Source organism: Pan troglodytes, chromosome 16 (assembly GCF_028858775.2).
Source record: "Pan troglodytes isolate AG18354 chromosome 16, NHGRI_mPanTro3-v2.0_pri, whole genome shotgun sequence".
Classification (NCBI taxonomy): domain Eukaryota; kingdom Metazoa; phylum Chordata; class Mammalia; order Primates; family Hominidae; genus Pan; species Pan troglodytes.
Genome location: NC_072414.2, coordinates 74,275,636 through 74,296,999, shown reverse-complemented (window position 1 = coordinate 74,296,999; position 21,364 = coordinate 74,275,636). Strand labels below are relative to the sequence as shown.

General features: G+C 51.2%; 1 protein-coding gene across 1 annotated transcript in view; it reads right to left on the bottom strand.

The window, feature by feature from the left end:
* The window catches only part of LOC743568 (A disintegrin and metalloproteinase with thrombospondin motifs 7), a 49,379-nt gene extending 28,389 nt beyond the window's left edge, over positions 1-20,990 (bottom strand). Inside the window, 12 exon segments of the mRNA XM_063794430.1 lie at positions 8,463-8,556; positions 8,559-8,627; positions 9,966-10,093; positions 10,961-11,085; positions 11,431-11,514; positions 12,332-12,355; positions 13,556-13,592; positions 14,171-14,222; positions 14,668-14,833; positions 16,925-17,139; positions 17,142-17,276; positions 20,972-20,990. Coding sequence (XP_063650500.1) covers positions 8,463-8,556; positions 8,559-8,627; positions 9,966-10,093; positions 10,961-11,085; positions 11,431-11,514; positions 12,332-12,355; positions 13,556-13,592; positions 14,171-14,222; positions 14,668-14,833; positions 16,925-17,139; positions 17,142-17,276; positions 20,972-20,990 — 1,148 coding nt within the window.
* Positions 20,991-21,364: the final 374 nt, after the last annotated feature.

The window sequence follows — 21,364 nt, the reverse complement described above, 5'->3', positions numbered from 1 at the left end:
CTGCTGTACCTGCTGGACCTTAGGCGGCCACTACAACGGCTTAGCAGCAGGAGTGCCCTGGCATGCTGACCAGCCCGCCCACAGCTCATTGCTGTCCTGGAGGAAGGTTTGGGGCCCTCTGGGGGGCAGCAGTGGCTGGGGAGAATTGAGCCATGCAGACATGCGGGGCTGGGGATGACCCAGGCAGCCACGACTTGGGCAGAAGCATGGAAGGAGGCAGGACCCATGGGACCTGGGGCCTCTAGCCAGGCAGGGGAGATGGGGAGGCAAAATCCCTCCAGTTCTCCAGTCTGGGTGGACTCAGGGTAGGTGGTGCCAGGCCAGATGGCTGGGATGAGCATACAGTCCTGATTGGGACAGGCAGGGGGTCGCACAGGGAAGAAGGGCAAAGGTGATGGATCCTGGAGTCCAGCAGGGAGAGAAAGAGACACTCCGAGATGTGGAGGGGCTGGGAGAACACGAAAGGGTCAGGAAACAGGGCCAAGAGTGCTGAAGACAGGTGTGGAGAGAGGCTGGGAGGGTGGATCAGACCATGGAATCTCGAAGCCCAGATTTCAGAGGAGGGGGCCTGGCAGCTGGGAGACCCAGGGTGGGGTGGGTGGTCTGTGTGGTCTCCTAAGTCCCCTGGCCAGTGACAGGCCCCTGACTCTGCCCAGAGCTGCGGAGAAGAAAGCCAAGGTGACCAGACTTTTACTGAGAACCCTGGAATCCTCCTGGAATCACTCAGACTGCCCATGCTGGCTGGAAACAGATCCTCTAACATGGGCGTTGGCAGATGAGCAGCTGCCAACTAGATGAGCAGTCCTAGTGCCCAAGATGACCACGTGCCAGGCTGGTCCAGGGTGCTGGGGGCATACCCTCTCATTTGCTCCTCACAACATCCTGGGCAGACTCTTACCATCATCTTCCCTCATGCACTCAGGGCCCATACGTCACTTGTCCTGCGTCGCGCAAGAGGGACGTGATGGCCAGGATCTGGAGCCAGGCCCAGGCTGCCTGCACCAGGCTGTGTCTACTCACTGGGCTACCCCCAGTGCAGGGCTCCTCCCATTCAACCGCGAGCCTGGCCTCAAATACTTCATCCCACATACAAGTTCAAAACCATGGCAGCGAGGCCTGGCAGGGAAAAAGGAGTGTCCCAAGTTCTCCTGCGGCTTGGGGCTCCCTGAGCCTCCCTGGGCCTGCACCCGGGGCAGGGTGTCAGCAGGGGGTGGTGGGGTCAGCTGGCCCTGGGCTCCCTCCTTCCCGCCATCATTCCGTGGCTCGAGGAGGTAGACTGGGGGCTCACCCATCCCAGCCAGGGGGTCCTCTGACCCAGGGGCTGAGGGGTCCAATGCACCTCATCCCGGCACCAACAGTCCCTGGGCTGCAGCCGAGCCCTTTTGTTTCCTGGCTGCCCCAGTGCTGACTCGCTGCACATGTGGCTCCTGCAGGCCTGCTGCTGGGCAGCTGAAGCCGCAACAACCTCTCAGCCCACCCTGGATGTGTGGGAGAAGTTGGGAGCATGAGGTGACCCTCACAGAATCCACTGCCAGAATCAGGCCCAGGTGCTATCTTGGGAGTCAGAAATTCAAGGTGGCCGTCAGCCAGCCCTTCCTTCCTCTGGCAGGCTGACTGCCAGGTTCTCTGCGCTGCCGACACACCCGGATCCCCAAAACCATCAGCCCTTCCCCTCCATGCCCCTCCTTAAGCTAACTATAGCAGGGCTGGGCAGTCCCACAAGAGGTCAAAGCAGACAGTAGGTGACTCCGGTCAGAAGCTTCACTCTCACCTCAAGACTGCAAAGAGCTGCCCACCACTGACAGGAGAGACATGTGGGCCCGCTCCCCTGGCCACCCCTGGGATCTGGTCATGGAGTCACTGCATGGGGTGTCCATGGGGTGAAGTGAAGGACCCCACATGTTACCTAGCCTGCCTCTCTCCCTGTAGAAATGCTGGCTTTGAGGAAACCAGGGACCAGGGCTTCCCCTCCTCCCCACCCAGGTCCAAGTTGACACTGGCAAAATGCTGTGACCTCTCCCCAAGGTCCCATAAAGCACCTGTCAGCCCGGAAAGGTTCTTAGAGTTCTTCAGGTCAACCCTCTTGGACAGGCCAGTCTAGGTTCTTAACCACCAAACAAAACTCTTCTCTGCTTCCAATCCCACCCCCCACCCCAGTAATCCCTCTTCCACTGGAGGCCAGTATCCTTGCTCTTACATCCCTAATGGACCTGGTCACATCCCTGCTTAATCCCCACAGTGAGTGCACTTCTAGAAAAACATGGCACATTGAGCAGACAGATTTATCGCTGCTTCCTTCCAAGACTCCACTATAATGACAGTAGAGGAAATAAACAAGGCATAAATCCATAAGGGGTGATGATGAGTCATGAAGGATGTCAACAAGATTCTGGAAGCTGGGAAGCAGATGGCCAGGCAGTAGCTGACTTGCTAGAGTGATGAAAGCTGAGAGTCAGATTCCTGCAGGGGGGAACCACCCAGAAGCAGAAGCCCGAAAAGGCTCAGGAACTGAGTTTTCAGGGACTCCTCAGGGCCTTACGGCCAGGAGGGCTGAAGACAGTAGGGCTGAAAGTCTGTAAGAACTGATCAGACCCTAGATCCCCTCCCCAACCCTGAGTAGCCAAGTGACGGCCACCTGCCACCCAGCAGAGGGCCAGGGATCACTCCCTGGAGAGGGTGAACCAGGAGGCTCTGGCCCAGGAACGGTGGACATACATGAAGGCCCAAGGCAGAAGGACCTACAGAGAAAAGGGGACAAGCAAAAGTCTACACATTGAAGGGTAAGAAACACGCCAAGCCCCTTTCCCACTTGGATGCTGGAATGCTGCAGCCAGACATACACTCTCCCAGGAAAAGTCGAGAGGATTCCTCTCAGGAAACTGAATCACTCAGAAAAATGACCTCAGATAGTGACATTAGAGGATCTCCCCAAAATAGCCCCATCTGAACCAGTCCTTCAGCAGTGACTTGGAAAAGTCCTGCCCAAGTCCACAAACTGCCCAATTAGTGTCTCTACATCTCCTTGCTATATATGAAATACAGCCAATGCATTTTAAGAAAACGTTTCTTTGAGACAGAGTCTCTCTCTTTTGCCCAGGCTGGAGTACAGTGGCGGAATCTTGGTTCACTGCAGCCTTTCCCTCCCGGGTTCAAGCGATTCTCCTGCCTCAGCCTCCTGAGTAGCTGCAATTACAGGCATGAGCCACCATGCCAGCTAATTTTTTGTATTTTTTTTAGTAGACACAGGATTTCACCATGTCGGCCAGGCTGGTCTCGAACTCCTGACCTCAAGAGATCTGCCTGCCTCGGCCTCCCAAAGTGCTGGGATTACAGGCGTGAGCCACCATGCCTGGCCAAGAAAACTGTTAACATGAAACAAATATATTTTTTTAAATAACCCAAAGGAAATAAAAATATTTCAGGGAACAGAAGAGAAAAGTCAAATCCATGTAAGTAATAACCTCACAGAGATAAGAGAACACACTGTACCCACAAAACAGGAATAGGATCAAAAGGTGCACAGGTTGAGCATCTCCAATCCCAAAATCCAAATGCTCCAAAATCCAAAGCTTTTGGGCACTAACATGATGCTCAGAGGAAATTCTCTTTGGAGCACTTCAGATTTTGGACTTTCAGACTGGGGATTCTGAACTGGTAAGTATAATGGAAATACTCCAAAATAATTTTTAAAAAAATCCAAAATCTAAAACACTTCTGGTCCCAAGTATTTCAGATATGAGACACGCAATGTGTATTTAGTGAGTGAGAAAGTTCAAGAAATTAAAAGTACAATGAAAAAAATCAAAAATTTAATAGAGGGATTGTAAAGTAAAGATGAATCAGATACCTCCTAGAAAATAGAGATGGCTAGGCACGGTGGCTAATGCTTGTAATCCCAGAACTATGGGAGACTGAGGGAGGATTCCAGGAGTTCAAGTCCAGCCTAAGCAACATGGCAAAACCCCATCTCTACAGAAAAATTAAAAAATTAGCTGAGTGTGGTGGCATACACCTGTAGTCCCAGCTACTTGGTATGCTGAGGCAGGAGGATCATTTGTGCCTGGGAGCTCGAGGCTGCAGTGAGCCATGATTGTGGCACTGCACTCCAGCCTGGGCAACAAAGTGAGACTCGAAAGAAGGAAGGAAGGAAGGAAGGAAGGAAGGAAGGAAGGAAGGAAGGAAGGAGGGAGGGAGGAGGGAAGGAGGGAGGGAGTGAGGGAGGGAGGGAGGAAGGGAGTGAAAGAGAGAGAAGGGAGAGAGGGAGGATAGAAAAGAAAAGAGAAAGAGATGAAGAAGTGTAAAATGTTTAAAAATAAGAAAGTGAGAGAATAGCTGAATATTAAGGGTTCCAGAATATTAAGGGTTCCAGAAAGAGAAAATGTAAGAAAGTTATCAAATCAATAATACACCAACAGTTCAATCACTGAAGGGCACAAGTTTCTAGATTAAAACAGTCCAATGAGTGCTCCCTCAAATTAAAATAGACCAAGGCATATATTTAGAATTTAAAATCACCAAAAAGAGAGAGAGAAAGAGAGAGAGTCCTAAAAGCTTCCAGATTTTTTAAAAGGTCACATTCAAATCCAAATGGTATGGGACCTCTTCAGAGCAATGTTGGAAACTAGAAGACAACAGAAAAATGCCTTCAACATTCTGAGGAAGAGTCACTTCCAACCCAGAAGTTGATATCAAATCAAAATAGCAATCAGATGTGAGGGAAGAATAAAGACACTTTGAGACAGGCAAACCATTTATCTCCATGCACTCTTTCTCAGAAAGCTACTTGAGGATGTGCTCCACCAAAACAAATTAAAAAAAAAAAAAAGGTACCTCCCCATAAAAAAAAGTAGCATGGGATCCGAGAAACAGGACCCTCCATGAATATTTTGGGGCAGGCATAGAAAGCATCCAGTCTAAACTGGAGGACAGAGGGAAGTTGGGAGGAGGGTCCAAGAAAGAAGGGAATGGCTGGATTATCTGGTAGAGATTACCTTTGGGAAAACTGGATTAAGAGACATCTTATAAAACTGTTAAAGGATCTGGAAGGCCTGGAGAAGCAATGAAAACCAAGCAAATAAAAGCTTGTTCTTACAAAGAAATGCCGTCTAGATGGGGCACAGTGGCTCACGCCTGTAATCCTAGCACTTTGGGAGGCTAAGGTGGCGAATCACTTGAGGTCAGGAGTTTGAGACCAACCTGGCCAACACAGAAACCCCGCCTCTACTAAAAATACAAACATATGCTGGGCGTGGTGGCAGGTGCCTGTAATCCCAGCTACTTGGGAGGCTGAGGCATGAGAATAGCTTGAACCTGGGAGGTGGAGGCTGCAGTGAGCCGAGATTGCACCACTGTACTCCAGCCAGGGCAACAGAATGAGACTCTCTCAAAATAAAAAATAAATAAAAAAAAAGAAATGCCATCTTATTACAACACTTAGTTCAGCCATCAAGATTTACAGCCATAATAATGAAAATGCAGAATATGGACTTAATCCAAATATGTTAACACTAAATTGGGATGAAAGGTGAGGGGACAAATGTATGTATAGGAAGTGATGCAAGGGTGCTAAATCCCAACCTTCTAGATAATATCTAAACTGGAAAATCAATAAATGAGAGTCTAGCAGTGCTTTTCAGAAATAGGAAAGTAAATACAAGAAAGAGCTAAAAGTGTTAAGTTTGAAGGTGTTTGCCTAGCAAAAAGCAATGGAGGGTGGGGAGAAGTGGGGCAGGTATACAATGCTCTGCTGTTGCCATCTTCTATTCTTTTTTTTTTTTTTTTTTTTTGAGACAGAGTTTTTTTGCTCTTGTTGCCCAGGCTGGAGTGCAGCAGCTCAATCTTGGCTCACTGCAGCCTCCACCTCCTGGGTTCAAGCAATTCTCCTGCCTCAGGCTCCTGAGTAGCTGGGATTACAGGCGTCCGCCACCACACCCAGCTAATTTTTTATATTTTTAGTAGAGAGGGGGTTTCACCATGTTGGCCAGGCTGGTCTAAAACTCCTGACCTCAGGTGATCCACCCACCTTGGCCTCCCAAAGAAGTGGTATTACAGGCATGAGCCACTGTGCCCGGCCCGCCATCTTGAATTCTTCATATCTTTGACCTTGTGCCTTGTAAGGGAGGTCTATTTATTTTATTATTATTATTATTATTTTTGAGACGGAGTCTCACTCTGTCACCCAGGCTGGAGTGCAGTGGTGCAATCTCGGCTCACTGCAACCTCCGCCTCCCAGGTTCAAGTGATTCTCCTGCCTCAGCCTCCTGAGTTTCTGGGATTACAGTCAACCACTACCACACCCAGCTAATTTTTGTATTTTTAGTAGAGACGGGGTTTCACCATGTTGGCCAGGCTGGTCTCGAACTCCTGACCTCAAGTGATCCACCCACCTCGGCCTCACAAAGTGCTGGGATTACAGGCGTGAGCCACTGTGCCTGGCCAGTAAGCAAGGTCTGATGGGACAAAGAAGCCTGTGTCTGAACAGAGGAGACACAGGCAATGTCTGTGTCCACCATTCCTTGCTGCCCCACTTGCATCTAACATTTACTTTGGTCCATGTCAGAATCTATAATGTGTAGGAGTTCGGTGAGACTCAAAGCAATTAGAAGATAAACATGTTATGTCAACAACTGAGTAAGGGACAGGGGGGCACTGACAGGCCCAGAGGCTGCATTTTCCATTTGAACCATTACTTCAAATGCAGAAAGAAGACAATGACCAAGAAGCCCCATCATCCTTTCTTACCCATGTTAACACCCTTGTATTAGCCAACTGCTATGCAGAAAATGAAGACATGGGAGGAAAGAGAACCCCATAGTTCCTTCTCCTTTCAGTCTTTCCATCTTCATCGGTAAGAAAAGGTAGAGAGCCTGGGTAGAATGTGCACATATCAAGGAGTGAGATCAAACCAGTTGAGATAGTTTTATTCTATCTCATCATCTAGTAAATATCAGCTACAAAAGACGAATTGTGTAATTTTGATTACCCTGCATACAAGTTAATACAGCTGACTTTTGAACAATGGGGTCCACTTACGTGTGGATTTTTTTCCACCTCTGCCACCCCAAGACAAGAAGATCACCCCCTGCCTTTCTCCTCCCTCCTCAGCATACTCAACATGAAGAGGATGAGGATGGAGGTCTTTATGATGATCCACTTCCACTTAATTAACAGTGAACGTATTTCCTCTTCCTTATGATTTCAATAACATTTGCTTTTCTCTAGCTTACTTTATTGTAAGAATATAGTATATATTATATATAACATACAAAATATGTATTAACTGTTTATGTTATCAGTAAGGCTTCCAGTCAACAGTAGGCTATTAGTAGTTTTGGGCGAGTCAAAGTTATACATGGATTTTCAGTTGCACAGAGGTCAGCACCCCTGACCCCCAAGTTGTTCTGGGTCAACTGTACTCTTACATTTGCATTTAAAACTGGCACTGCACAAAATAAAGATGAATGGTAAAATTTATGCTAATAATTTAAATGTAAAACTTTTTCTTACTTAGAACAACATTAAATAACAAATTAAAAAGCAAAACAAAACAAAACAAAACCAGCAGAACAGGCTGGGCATGGTGGCTCACGCCTGTAATTCCAGCACTCTGGGAGGCCGAGGTGGACAGATCACCTGAGGTCAGGAGTTCAAGACCAGTCTGGCCAACATGGCAAAACCCCGTCTCTACTAAAAATATAAAAATTAACCAGGCATTGTGGTGCATGCCTGTAGTTCCAGCTACTCAGGAGTCTGAGGCAGGAGAATCGCTTGAACCTGGGAGGCAGAGGTTGCAGTGAGCCGAGATTGCACCATCGCACTCCAGCCTGGGCAATAGAGCGAGACTCTGTCTCAAAAAACAAACAAACAACAAAAACAAGATCATCAGAACAAGTGAAGAGAACATGAAAAAAAGGAGAAAGCTTCGTATTTCAGTTCCCTTAGTGGCCCCTTCTTCCTGCCTCTCACTGGACACTGTGGCTGGCCCTCGCCTCCTCCAGCCTCATTTCCTACGTGGCCTTGGCTCCCATAGCCTCGCTCAGGGTTCTGCCATTCCCTGAAAGCTCTCCCACTCCTTTACGGTTCTGCCGTTCCCTGAAAGCTCTCCCACTCCTTTACCACTGCAGGCCTTTCTCAGGCTTCCTCTACCAGGAACGCCATTCTTCTCCCTTCTGCACATGTGTGAATTCTCGCTCCTTCTTCAAGTTCAAGCTCAGGTGTCCCTTCCAGGAGGACATTTGGGACGCCAGCACATTTTTGCCAGATGCCCCTCTGCTTCCTTCTACCCTGGCCCTGCAGTGTGACTGTCTGCATCTCCCCCATTAGACCTTGATCTCATGGATCAAGACCTTGCCCCTCTGCTTCCCTCTACCCCGACCCTGCAGTGTGACTGTCTGCATCTCCCCCATTAGACCTTGATCTCATGGATCAAGGCGTAGGGGCTCAGGGCTGGGGGAGGGACTTACTCAAGGAACCTGGTGATGTACTGGCAGCTGCAGCAGGACCAGGTGAGGGGAGCGGCGTCGTACGGGAGCTGTGGAAACATGATGAAAGGCTGTTTCCAATGGGCTCACAGTCATTGCTGCTTCCATCATGCTGAATGCCAAAACTGTGTGAGAGCACAGGCCCCAAGGGCAGGTAAGCCGGCGGGAGGCTTCTAGCCTGCCCTACCCTGGAGAACCACAAGGTGCATAGTCCTAGTTCCCAGGGCTGGTTGTGCCACTCAATGGCCACAGCCTTGAGAAAGTCACATTCTCTCGCTGAGCCTCAGTTTCTTTAATGTAAAATGAGGGTATGACAGCTAGTATCCCAAGGGATCCTACTCTGGCCTGAGCCTGAAATGAGGGCCAGAGACCCAGAGCAGCCCTGCTCCAGCCCGGGGACTGGCCAGCAATGGCAAATCAGGTGGCACAGATGTGGGCCCGTGATGGCCCCTGCAAGCTCACTGGCCTCAAGAACAGTCTGACAGCGGTTCCCACTCACAGGTCCTTGTCCCAAGGCTGTGCACTTGAGTTAAGCCATCTGAGCTGCTGTATCACAGAAAGGTCTCCAGAGACCATCCTTGGGAAGGACATGAGAAAAATTGTTTCCTGAGCATCTACTATGTGCCGGGGCCATGCTAAGCACTTTCAGAAACACAGTCTCACTCAGTTCTCATTATTACCCTCAGGAAGGCTCAGAGAGTCTAAGGAACCAGCCAGGGTAACACAGCCAGGAAATTATAGTACTGCGGCAGGCTGTTCTTTCTGCGCCATAAGCAGCTTCAAGGTCCTGCAGGCACGGCCATCACCCACAAAACCAGGACATCTGAATGGATGACCCCAACAGCTTTGACCCACAGAACCCTCTGGGAGCCTGCCTTTGATGGCTTTCTAGACAATCTAAGATGCTGCCATATTCGCCAGCTCAACAGCCAGGGCACAGGTGGCTGGAGGCCTGTGAAGACAGGATCCTTAGGCAGCGGTGTCAGATGGAGGGAGCCTTGGACATCACTGAATCCAAACCCCTCAATCTATGGGAAGCACACAGAGTCCCAGAGAGGGCAGGCACTGGCTCAGGCCACAGAGCAAACAGGAACAGGGACAGGGATCGAGAGTAAAAAACACAGCACTGAGGGCAATGGGGAGGGACAGCCAAAGACCTACAGTGACTTTCCGGCCCATCACAACTCCCCTTTAAATTAGACTCCCTCCAGGCCAGTCCCAGAGATGCCCAGGCAGGACTCTCTCCTGTTTAACAGGGAAGCCTGGTTGTGGGGAGGGCACAGCGCAGGGGCAGCACATGGCCAGACAGTCGGGGCTTCTTCTCCAGAGAGCTTCCTTTCCCCTGGACTTTGTGACCCACAGGCTGGATACCCAGTGCTCTCAGGCTGGGAGGGTGAATCTCGACTCTCAGTGTAGCAATGGGGGCAGGCACGGTACCTGTGCTCAAGACTGTTCTTGAGGCCAGTGAGCTTGCAGGGGCCATCACAGTGAAGGTCAGCGGCAGGTCCATGTCCTCCTTGATGTTGCAGCTACGGTGCGGCTGGCACATGCCCACCACATCAGACAAGCCCAGTGTCTCACAGGGCCGGTTCATGGCTGCACACAGGTCCTTCCTGCACAGGCAGAGAAGCGGCCTTCAGGCTAACCTGGTGAGTGCCAGGCCCACCTGAGTTAAGGCCAGGGAAGGGTCACCCCCAGTTGATCCCAAGTGAAAAGGATGTCCTTCCCACCATTCTGTGACATGAGGCCAGCACAGTGGCCACTTGGGAAGGAGGTATTCTCATTCACACACAAGCCACTGGGCATCTCTTTGGCCCTCAGGAACACAGACCTGCACAGAATAATTTTGGTTACTATCCAGCAGGGGCACTGACAGAAGCTGCCAGAGTCCAGCAGAGGGAAAATAACTGCCTCTGGACAGATCAGCAGTTGCCGGAGGTTAGGGGAGGAGGGAGGAAGGTGGCTGTGACTATAAACGGGTAGCACGAGACATCCTTCTGATGGGACAGATCTGTATCTAGACTGTGGGGGTGGGTAGGTGAACCCACAGTGATGAAACTGCACAGAACTGAATACACACACACACACACACACACACACACACACACACACACACACAGGGAAGTACATGTGGAACCGATGAGACCTGAGTAAGTCTGTGGATGGTATCAGTGTCAGTTTCCTGATTGGGATACTGTGCTGTAGTCATGCAAGATGTTACCAACCGGGGGAAATGGATGAAGGCTATACAGGCCCTCTCTCTATTATTTTTGACAACAGTGTGAGAATCCACAATTATTTCAAAATAAAAAGACCTCCCCAAGTGCGGACAGAATCCAGCCTTGGGCCAAAGGTGCACAAACTCTCCTCAAAATGGGGCTCCCTGACAGCACGGCCCCCTCCTCCACCAGGGCTTCTTCCCTAGGGCTGGGAAGCACCTCCCTGAGATGCAGGCTCCCACCCTCCTGCAGCTGTGGTACCTGATGAGCAGGATGGCGGTGTCATGCTGCAGGGGGTGGGCGTCCCCCTTCATGTTGATGCTTTTCTGCCACTTGCAGAAGCTCTTCAGGGTGTTGTCTGCATGGTGCATGATCTTTAGGTCCTCCTGGGGACAGAGAGAGTGACTGCTCGTGCCTCCCCTGAGTTCCAAGAAGGTCAGGCCCAATTCTCCCCCATACAAAGGCAGGAGACAGAGGCCCAGCAGGGCAGTGGGAGGCCCGCAGGCACCAGTCCAGCTTCCGGCCTGACCACCCCTCCTGTAGGAACCTCCTGCAGGGGACCTGGGACCTGAGAGAGGGTCAGTCAGGAACCAGGGAGTGGCAGGGGACACAGTCCAGGCCAAGGAGGCCTTCCCTGTGCCCTTCCATACAGAGCAGCACAGGTCATGGGGCAGGAGGGCTCTGGCAGCCGAAGCCATTGCCAGGCAGCGTGGGACCACATGACTGCTCACCTCCTCATCTTCCAGAAGGACCAGGCGCACAATGGTCATGTGAATGGGGTTCCCAATGCTGGGGTCGTGAAACAGGCCAGCCACCTGCCCAAGAGATGAGGGGGTCAGGCTGTCACCAGGATGAAGGATACAAGCAGCCAATGCCCACCCCAAGCCACCCACCCACCCAGGGCAATGCACACCCGTGCTCACACACAGGGACACTCACACGGGTGCACACAGGCTGCACAGCGGACAGGCAATGCACATGCACCAATGCATGAGTGTCCCCACACCTCACACGCACTGCCCCAGTGTGGCAGCAGCAGAACCTAGAGAGGACAAGAGGCCTCCGACGCCCCTTCCCAGACCACAAATCTTTCCTAGACCACAGACAGGTAAGCTTGGTATCAGTCCCCAGCAAAGTGGCTCCACAGGACCAGAAGCCCCTGAGGGTCTGCTCGGCCTGCCTGAGGACTGACCCAAGCTATATTCTGAGTCAGGGCTAGGGGCAGCTTAGTGTCACCACAAAGGCCTTCCCTCAGCATATATAACCTCACTGTCTCCCAGGAGCTATGGGGGTAATACAGGCATTGGGAGATGTTGGAGGGAGGCAGGGTCTTAATTGGCTGATCAACTCAACCGAGTAACATTGGTTAATGGCCCAAGGTCAATGTGGGGTGTTTCAACTGGATAAATGATATCCAGGGAAGCCCAGCCCTGTTCTGCTGCAGGCCTGGAGAGCATGCCAGAGGTGTGCAGTGTTTGTGAAGGTAAGATCTGGAGGTTACAGATAACCACAGGCTCCTAGTGAGCTGAAAGTGTGACAAGAGCCCCTCGAAAAGGGCTTGTGGCCTCAGAGACTAAGAACAGAATTGGGGGTGAAAATGGGGTGAAACTGGCTGAGCACGGTGGCTCATACCTGTAATCTCGGCACTTTGGGAGGCTGAGGTGGGCAAATCACGAGGTCAGGAGTTCGAGACCAGCCTGGTTAACATGGAGAAACCCCATCTCTACTAAAAATACAAAAAAATTAGCTGAGTGTGGTGGCATGCGCCTGTAGTCCCAGCTGCTCAGGAGGCTGAGGCAGGAAAATCGCTTGAACCAGAAGGCGGAGGTTGCAGTGAGCCGAGATCACGCCACTGCACTCTGACCTGGGGGACAGAGTGAGACTCCATCTCAAAAAAAAAAAAAAAAGAAAGAAAATAGGGTGAAAAGGGACCTGTCTTGCTATCCTTGGGACAAACCCACCCAAGCTCTAGAACTCAGGTCTGAGTCTAGCACAGGGATAACACTGATAAATTGGGGTCTGTAGGTGGCATTGGTAAAGAAAGATGAGGCTGTCCTGAAGGTTGCTGTGGGTCAGATACTGCAGCAGCCAAAAAAATAGCCACAGCCAACCTTGATCGAGCCTAACATGTACAGTCCCCGTGCTGGGGGCTTAGCATGCATTATCTCATTTAATCCTACTTCTGAGGTAGGCACAATTATCCTCGTTTTACAAATGAAGTAACTGAAGCTCAAAGAGAGGGTGAAGCTGGGCTCAGAACCCAGGTTTCACTGCTTCAAAGCCCCTGCTTATTTCCTAAATTTGGGGAATGCTGCCTGCCTATTCTGTTGGGGATTCTCAATGAATATTTACTTTGAGGGCTGTGAGAAGTCCTGTAGTAACGAAGTCTGTTTTACCTTTTTTTTTTTTTTTTTTTTCGAGACAGTGTCTCACTTTGTCATCCATATGGAGTGCAGCTGCATGATCTCAGCTCACTGCAGCCGCTGCAGCCTCGACCTCCTGGGCTCAAGCAATCCTCCCACCTCAGCCCCTCAAGTAGCCGGGACTACAGGTGTGCACCACCATGCCTGGCCCGTTTTACTTTTTTTAACCCTGTGTGGCCAAACTTATTCAACAGCAGCATCTTTTTTTTTTCACAGTGCACTACTGGCATTCTTTGGAACACACTCCCTGAAATATTCCTTGGGAAATGCTACAATGAGACAGAGTCCCCACATGCAGAATCATGCTCTTCCACATCCATCACCTTATTCCAGGTAGAGCGATGGCTCTCAACAAGTCAGTCTTAAATAAACATCTGATCCTGAGGGAACATCTGTTCCCCATCCTTCTGGCCCATCCTGGCCCAGGGCACACGTCTCCAGGGCTTCTCCTCAGCGAGTTCTCTGGGGCACTGGGAACCACACAGGGATCAGAGGCAAGGGGCCTGAATTCCCCTCCTGGCTCTGCCCCAAACCTGTGCTGTGTGGCTCTGCCTGACCACTTTCCTTCTTTGATCTTGAGATTCCCTGACTAAAAATAGGAATAAGTTGATCTGCCTCATGGGGGGACCTCAAAGGGCAAATGAAATGGTGGATATAAACACAGTAAAGTACTGTGTCCATGGGAGGGGAACTCCTGGGCCTGACGAAGCTGGCTACTGGGCCCCTATCTCCCCGTGTCACTTCCTCCCACCCTGGGGGCTTAGTGCATCTCAACACTGACCCCTGACCCCACCCTCTAAACCCCAGCCTGGGGAGGCTGGCCAAGACCCAGCCCAGCTTGCTCTACTGAGCCTGCTCCCCTGACCCAGGCTGCTCCAGATCAGAAGAGGAAGCACATCTATGAAGCTGGGGAAAATGAGGCCAAGAAGCACGCCTCTGTGGATATGTGCTCCAGCAAATGGAGTACCAGAGCTGTGGGCAGCCTGAGATTGGCATGCCAGCCAAGCATTCCCCAAATCCCAGCAACCCTTAGCAGGCAGCTCCTCACCTGGACTGGCCGGCACTACTGCTGCTCTGCAGAGGAGGCACTGGGTACCACACTCCAGGTCCCAATAATAGAGGTTAGTTATTCTAGGGTGGGAGTGGGGTGGCATGGGGAGGGAGGTTCCTGGCTAATGGCCCTGTTGGAGCTGGGCATGGCTCACCTGGTCTGGACACTGGAGGGAGAATGGCTGGCAGAGCCAGGTGCCATAGGCTTGGTGGGGAGGGAGCAAGAGGGAGGTTGAGCCCCAAGGTGGGAGAAGTAGGTGAGATGGAGAGAGGGAGGTCAGTCTAGGGGACTGACTGGGACAGGCCTGAAAGGCAGAGGACACAGTCTTGTGGCACAATTAAGGGCACAGACTATAGTGATGTATCCGTCTGTCTGTCTGTATCCTCTGGTCTAAGGGACACCGAGCATGGGCATGTTACGAGGGGCTTCTAGAAAGGCCCCTTCATGTCCCCAGGCTTAGCACTTGCCTGAGAACTGGGAGCAGAAGAGCATACCTTGCACCCCACAGGTACTTGGAGCACTGGAATCACCCCGCTGTGCCAGCCTCTCCGGGGCCGGATGCTTGTACACCACATGGGGCTGGGCATGGCTGGGCCAGGCTGGGGCATCGTCCAGGGGCTGAATGAAGTAGTCCTTGTTGGAGAGCAGGAACACACCTTTCTAGGGAAGAAGCACCAGGGTCACACAGGGAGGGCTGGCCCTCAGCTGCTCTTCCTGCACGTCCCAGAGGCCCATCCTGCTCAGCTGAGCCCCCACTGCCCACATCATCTGTGACTGCCCACAGACACCCTGCATTTTCTGCCTGCTGGGCCTTTGCTCACTCTGTAGCCTCCATCTGGAAAGCCCTTCTCTGCCATTTCACACACAGCCAAACCTTCAAAGTGGAGCTCAGAAGCCTCCGCCCCTGGGGATGCTGCCCCACACACCCACCCCATTAGGAGAGGAAAACGGGTCTGCATCCAAATCTGACAAAATGGTGTCTTCCAAAGTCCCAGACAGCCGTCCTGAGCAGGGCAGCTTGTGCCCAGGCCTCCAGGCTATTCTGCGTCTTCTCTGCAGGCCAGCCATTTCCAGCACTGTGCTCCCTCCCAGCTGGCCAGGGCTTCTGACCTTCCCTCTATCTTCCTAAGGCAATGAATCACTCCAAAAGCATCCACACCCACACCCGAGTGGCAGAGATGCCCACGGCCACCAGGACACCCTGTTCTCTGGGCCCAGGGCTGCCCAGAGAAGGGAAGCTGGCAGGAGTGTCTTGGACATGTCCGCCAGCATTCAGAGTCCAGGGAGGGGAGGGGCCCTGGGAAGCATCTTTGATGCCCACTACCTCCTGAGGAAGCTCAGGGCTCCAACAGGGAAGAAGGTTTTACGTCCCTCGGACTTCCCCTCATAGGCACCAATTCTGCCCCTTGGGTCACACAGGACCAGGGGGCCTGGAGGGAGGGCTGGAGAGTGCATCAGCTCTTGGGTCTGGAGACCTGGGTATGAATGCGGAGTCCCCCCCTCCTGCCCACCACTCACTGAATGACTAGGTGACCCTGGGCAAGTTCCCCTCTGAGCCTGTTTCCTCATCTGTGAAATGGGAATGATGCCCCATGTGCACAGCTGCTGCACAGGCTCAACAAGATCAATTGTACATTAAGGGACAGGCACAGGCTCCATAAATGAGAATACTGTGCAGGGCAGATGGGCCTTCAAAGGTCCAGACGTTGTGCAGCTTGTGTTGTGGGCTGCCCTGTCATTAAGCCCTGTGCGGCCACAGCCCACGGTTTTTGCCTGAGCAATCTAAGCTGAGGGCCTCCTGGGAACAGTGGATGCTGAGAGTGTGCACACATCCCCTACTCCTCCCAAACCCCCACCCTCCAGAGCTAGGAGAGTGGGGCTGGTCACCTGAACACGAACAGAAAGGGGCCCTACTCTGCCTGGAGTGGAAGCTGCTCTAATCAGCACCCAATCAGGGAGCAATTAGGGCTGCAGGCAGTAGCCAGCACCACCCTTCAGCCAGGCGAAGCCAGGAAGCTGAGGCCTGCTTTTCCCGGAGTTCTGATTCGAGCAGAGGGGCTGAAAGGGGTTCCTCACCACACCCTGCATAATGGCTACAGGGTGAGGGGTGGCTTTCCTGGAGAAAAGCAGCCTAAAGGGACCTGTGAAGGAACAGTCATAACTGATGCCCCAAGGAAGAGAAGTCAACTGCTTTTTCAGTTACTTAGTCCAGTCAAACGGAGGTTCTCAAAATGGGATCTCTGGACCTGCATCTTCAATATTACCTGAGATGTTTTCAGAAATCCAAGTGTTTGGGCGCCATCCCAGACCTATCCTGCAAAAATTCTGTTTAAACAGGGCCTGCAGGTGATTTGAGCTCATATTAAACTTTTCTTTTCTTTTCTCTTTCTTTCTTTTTTTTTTTTTAGTGCCTGGGGTCTCGCTGTGTCTCCAGCTAAGCGCCATGATCACACCCTACGTCCTACATCCTTTAACTCCTGGGCTCAAGTGATCCTTTCGCCTCAGCCTCCCAAATAGCTGGGACTACAGGTGCACCACCACCCAGCTTTCACATTAAACTTTGAGAACTGTTGTCCTAGAGATGAAGGAGGCCTGCGTTGTCACTCCCACTTTACAGGCGTGAATACCGAGGCTGGCAGAGAAAAAGTGCACTGGGCAAAGCCACCAGACAAGTGCGTGGCAAGGCTAGAGCCAATCTCCACATCCCACCACCCGAGACTGCCCCAAGTATACATGTCCCAGCGCACTCACCAGGCCGTCGCAGGCGCTGATGGCCGCCAGGCCACCCTCGAGCTCGGAGTCCTGCACCTCGCCAAGCAGGTGGCAGGCGGGGGTGTGGGCCCGGATGTGCGCGCGACCCAGGCCGCCGCGCCGCGGCATCTCGCTCACAAAGCCGGGCGCCAGCAGGTGCTGATTGGCGGTCAGGTTGAAGCGCAGCTCGCGCCTGCGGTATTGCAGCTGGTAGAAGGGGACGTTCGGGGCGCAGGCACATCCCGCTTGCGCAGTGCGCGGGGCCGCAGCTCACAGGACAGGAAGGACCCCCCAGCGTCCACGCGAACCTGGTGCACGATATCCGGTGCCGCCAGGCCCTCGGTTACACGTCCTGCAGGGAGGGAACCACAAAGGCCTTAGGCCCAGGGCAGACCCGGGTCCTTGCTGGTGGCCGGGGACCAGAAGGGAGCGGCCAAGAGGGGGCTGCTGGAGTCAGAGTATCTGGATTCAAATCCTCGCTGGGCTATCTACTAACTCTGCTATTTCATCTTTCCGTGCCTCAGTTTCTCCATCTGGATTGTTGCAGTAACTCCTTTTGTTGTTGTTGTTGTTTGTATTTTGGGTTTTTTGGTTGGTTGTTTTGAGATAGTTTCGCTCTGTCGCCCAGGCTAGAGTGCGTGGCGCGATCTCGGCCCACTGGAACCTCCGCCTCCTGGGTTTGAGCGATTCTCCCACCTCAGGAGTAGCTGGGACTAGAAGCACGCACCACCACGCCCAGCTAATTTTTGTATTTTTAGTGGACACAGGATTTCACCATGTTAGCCAGGCTGGTCTCAGATTCCTGAGCTCAGGGGATATGCTGGCCTCGGCCTCCCAAAGTGCTGGAATTACAGGCGTGAGCCACTGCGCCCAGCCTGGATTGCTGCGGTAACTTCTTAACAGGTCTCCCTGTTTCCACTATTGCCTACCCCAGGTGCCCCTCCCCTCATGTTTTCAATATAGCAGCCAGAGTCATTCAAAACCAGCCTGATCATGGTCCTTCTCTGCTCAAAATCCTGCAATGGCGCCCATCTCACTCGAGCAAAAGACAAAGTTCTGGCCTGTATGAGACGCTAGGCAAGGTGACCTGTCCAATCTCATTTCCAGCTACACCTTCTTAGTTCCCTCCACTCCGCCCACTGGCCTCCTTGCAGTTCCTCCACAGGCCAGACATGCTCCTGCTTCAGGATTTTGCATTGCTCTTCCCTACACCTGCAATACTCTTCTCTCTGTTTTCCACGTGGCTAAACCACTCACTTTTGAGTTCTTGCTCAAATGTCTCCTTCTCAATGAGGCCTCCTATAATGACTTTATTTTAAAATTGCAACTCCCTGGCTCTCCGTATCCCTCTTCCTTGCTTTATTTTTCCCCATAGCACTTCTGACATACCATATCACTTAGCATTTTCATTATTTTTTCTATTTATTTGTTTTCTCCCTCCCCTCCCAATGTAGTCTAGGAAGGCAAAAATCTTTATATTCTTTGCCCCCAGCTTTTTTGGAAACGGGGTCTTGGTCTGTCGCCCAGACAGGAGTGCAGGTGTGCAATCATAGGTCTCTGCAGCCTCCAACTCCTGAGCTCGAGCCATCCTCCCATCTCAGCCTCCCAAGTAGGGAGGGACTGGGACTACAGGTGGGTGCCACCACACTTGGCTAATATGTTTTTATTTTTAGTTTTTTTAAAATAGAGATGGGGTCTCACTATGTTGCCCAGGCTGGTCTCAAACAAACTCCTGGGCTCAAGTGACCCTTCTACCTCGGCCTCCCAAAGTGCTGGGATTACAGGTGTGAGCCACTGCAGCTGGTCCTGGATAATTTTTTTTGTGGAGATGGGAGTCTTGCTATGTTGCCCAGGCTGGTCTTGAACTCCTGGCCTCAAGCAATCCTCCCACCTCAGCTTCCTAAAGTGCTGGGATTACAGGTGTGAGCCACCACACTTGGCCCTTTATATTCTTTGTTGAAGATTTAAGTGTCAGAGGAAGTGTCCAGAACTTAGTCCTTTTTTGGTATTTGTTGAATGACTCTGTAGAATGTGGATAACCACAGCACTTACACTCTTGATGCTGTTGTGAGGATTAAACCAGGTGAGCTACTCCACATTTAGCAGTGCCTGAGCCACTGGTTGAATATGATGGCAATTATGATTGTTATGATTATTATTAGCCTGATGGATTTAAAAATGTGCTCTCAGGTGCGTGAGCATTCTGCAAGTGTCTCCAGGCCTCCTGGAATGGGGAGACAGAGAAAGACCACCCCAGTGGGGCTGCCTGGCCCCTAACTGCCACTTCAACAGAGTGGCTCTGGTTTCTTTCTTTTACATGGAAGAATTCATTTAAAGAAAGGTTCCAGGGATGGAAAAAATTGGCAGACCTCTGCTCAGGGCCTTGCAGTTTAAAAACCCCTCTCTGTTGCTCTGTCCTCTTGGATTTCCCAATAAGGCCTGGGTTCTTATCCTTTTTTGCCACAAACTCCTTCTCAGAACAATATTTTGAAATGCATAAAATAAAATACATAGGAGTGGTTGGACACAGTGGCTCACGCCTGTAATCTTAGCACTTTGGGAGGCCGAGGCAGGCGAATCACTTGAGGTCAGGAGTTTGAGACCAGCTTGGCCAACATGGTGAAACCCCGTCTCTACTAAAAACACAAAAATTAGCCAGGCGTGGTGGCACACGCCTGTAATCCCAGCTACTCAGGAGACCGAGGCAGGAGAATCGCTTGAACCTGGGAGGTGGAGGTTGTAGTGAGCCGAGATCACATCACTGCACTCCAGCCTGGGCGACAGAGTGAGACCCTGCCATAAAAAATAAATAAAATAAATAAAATAAATGCACAGGAGTACCAAGGAAATTGATTATATTGAAATACAGTTATCAAAATAATTTAAGACCAGGCATGGTTGTTCATATTTGTAATCCCAGAACTCTGGGAGAACAAGGGGGGAGGATCACTTGAGCCTAGGAGTTCAAGACCAACTGGGCAACATAATGAGACCTTGTCGCTACACAGACACACACACACACACACACACACACACACACACATACAAAATTAGCCAGGCATGATGGTGCACACCTGTAGTCCCAGCTACTTGGAATGTTGAGGTGGGAGGCTCTCTTGAGCCCAGAAGGTCGAGGCTGCAGTGAGCCATGATGATGCCACTGCACTCCAGCCTAGGTGATAGAGTGAGATATTATCTCAAAAACAAAACATAACAAAACAAAAAATAATTTAAAAAGTAGGGTGTGGAATTATACTTTAAACAAGATTTTCTGGCAAATTAAACAACTATGGTTTTTTTTTTTTTTTTTGAGACAGAGTCTCTCTCTGTCACCCAGGCTGGAGTACAGTAGCTCAATCTTGGCTCACCGCAACCCCTGCCTCCCAGGTTCAAGCAATTCTTGTCCCTTAGCCTCGCAAGTAGCTGGGATTACAGGCATGTACCACCACACCCAGCAAGTTTTTGTATTTTTAGTAGAGATGGGGTTTTGCCATGTTGGAAAGGCTGGTCTTGAACTCCTGGCCTCAAGTGATCCACTCACCTCAGCCTCCAAAAGTGCTGGGATTATAGGCGTGAGCCACTATGCCCAGCAACTACGGAAATTTTGAAGTAGTGATGAACGTAAACCTTATTTCAAGATACATGCAACAACTGTAATGAGATAGAAAAATATTTGGTTTGTTCTATTGGTAACAAAATCACAGGTGCTGTTGGGATTTGCTAATAATATTCATAATTGAGGGAAATACTAAATTTCACTGAGAGGTTACAAAAAGTAAATATGTAATATTTTCCCATTCAAGCTCATGGATCCCCTGAGTTCATGGTCCCTTAGGCTGTGGACCCCAGGTTAGGACACCTGCAGTAGGGTGTCCAGACTACTTCCTAGGTGAGACAGCAAAGGGAGGCTCAGAGAGGTGGAGAGATTGGCCTAGAGCCACACAGTGACAGTGAGAGTGGCAGTGCTGAGACTGGGACTCAAGTCCCCCAAATGGTTTCAGTCTCTTCAGTAACATTGCTTTATATTCTCAACAGTCCATCCCTTACTGGGCCTCAGTTTCCCCATCGTTAATGTGAAAGAGTTGAATTAGATCACGTTTCTCAAATCTCTTTGGCCACCAGGTCTAGTCTCAAAAGAAATCTCATGTGCCGGGGGTGGGGGAGCCCTGGCATCCATGCTTTTCCCACCCTTTTTCCCTCTCTGCAGTTCCCAGGCTCTAAAGAGCACAGTTAGGGAACTTGGCAATCTGGAGTTTCTCGATTGGGTTTATACCCAGCTCCCAGGATCCTGGCTGTTCACGACAATAGACTCCACGGGCTCACATGAATGCCTGAGTGCCCTGCTGACATCCCACCAGGATTCCTTCTGCTGCTGCCCAGCCCAAAGCTCCATCCCAGCAGGCTGCGGAAACCAAACCCGCCCTCCAGTCTGTCCTCTGC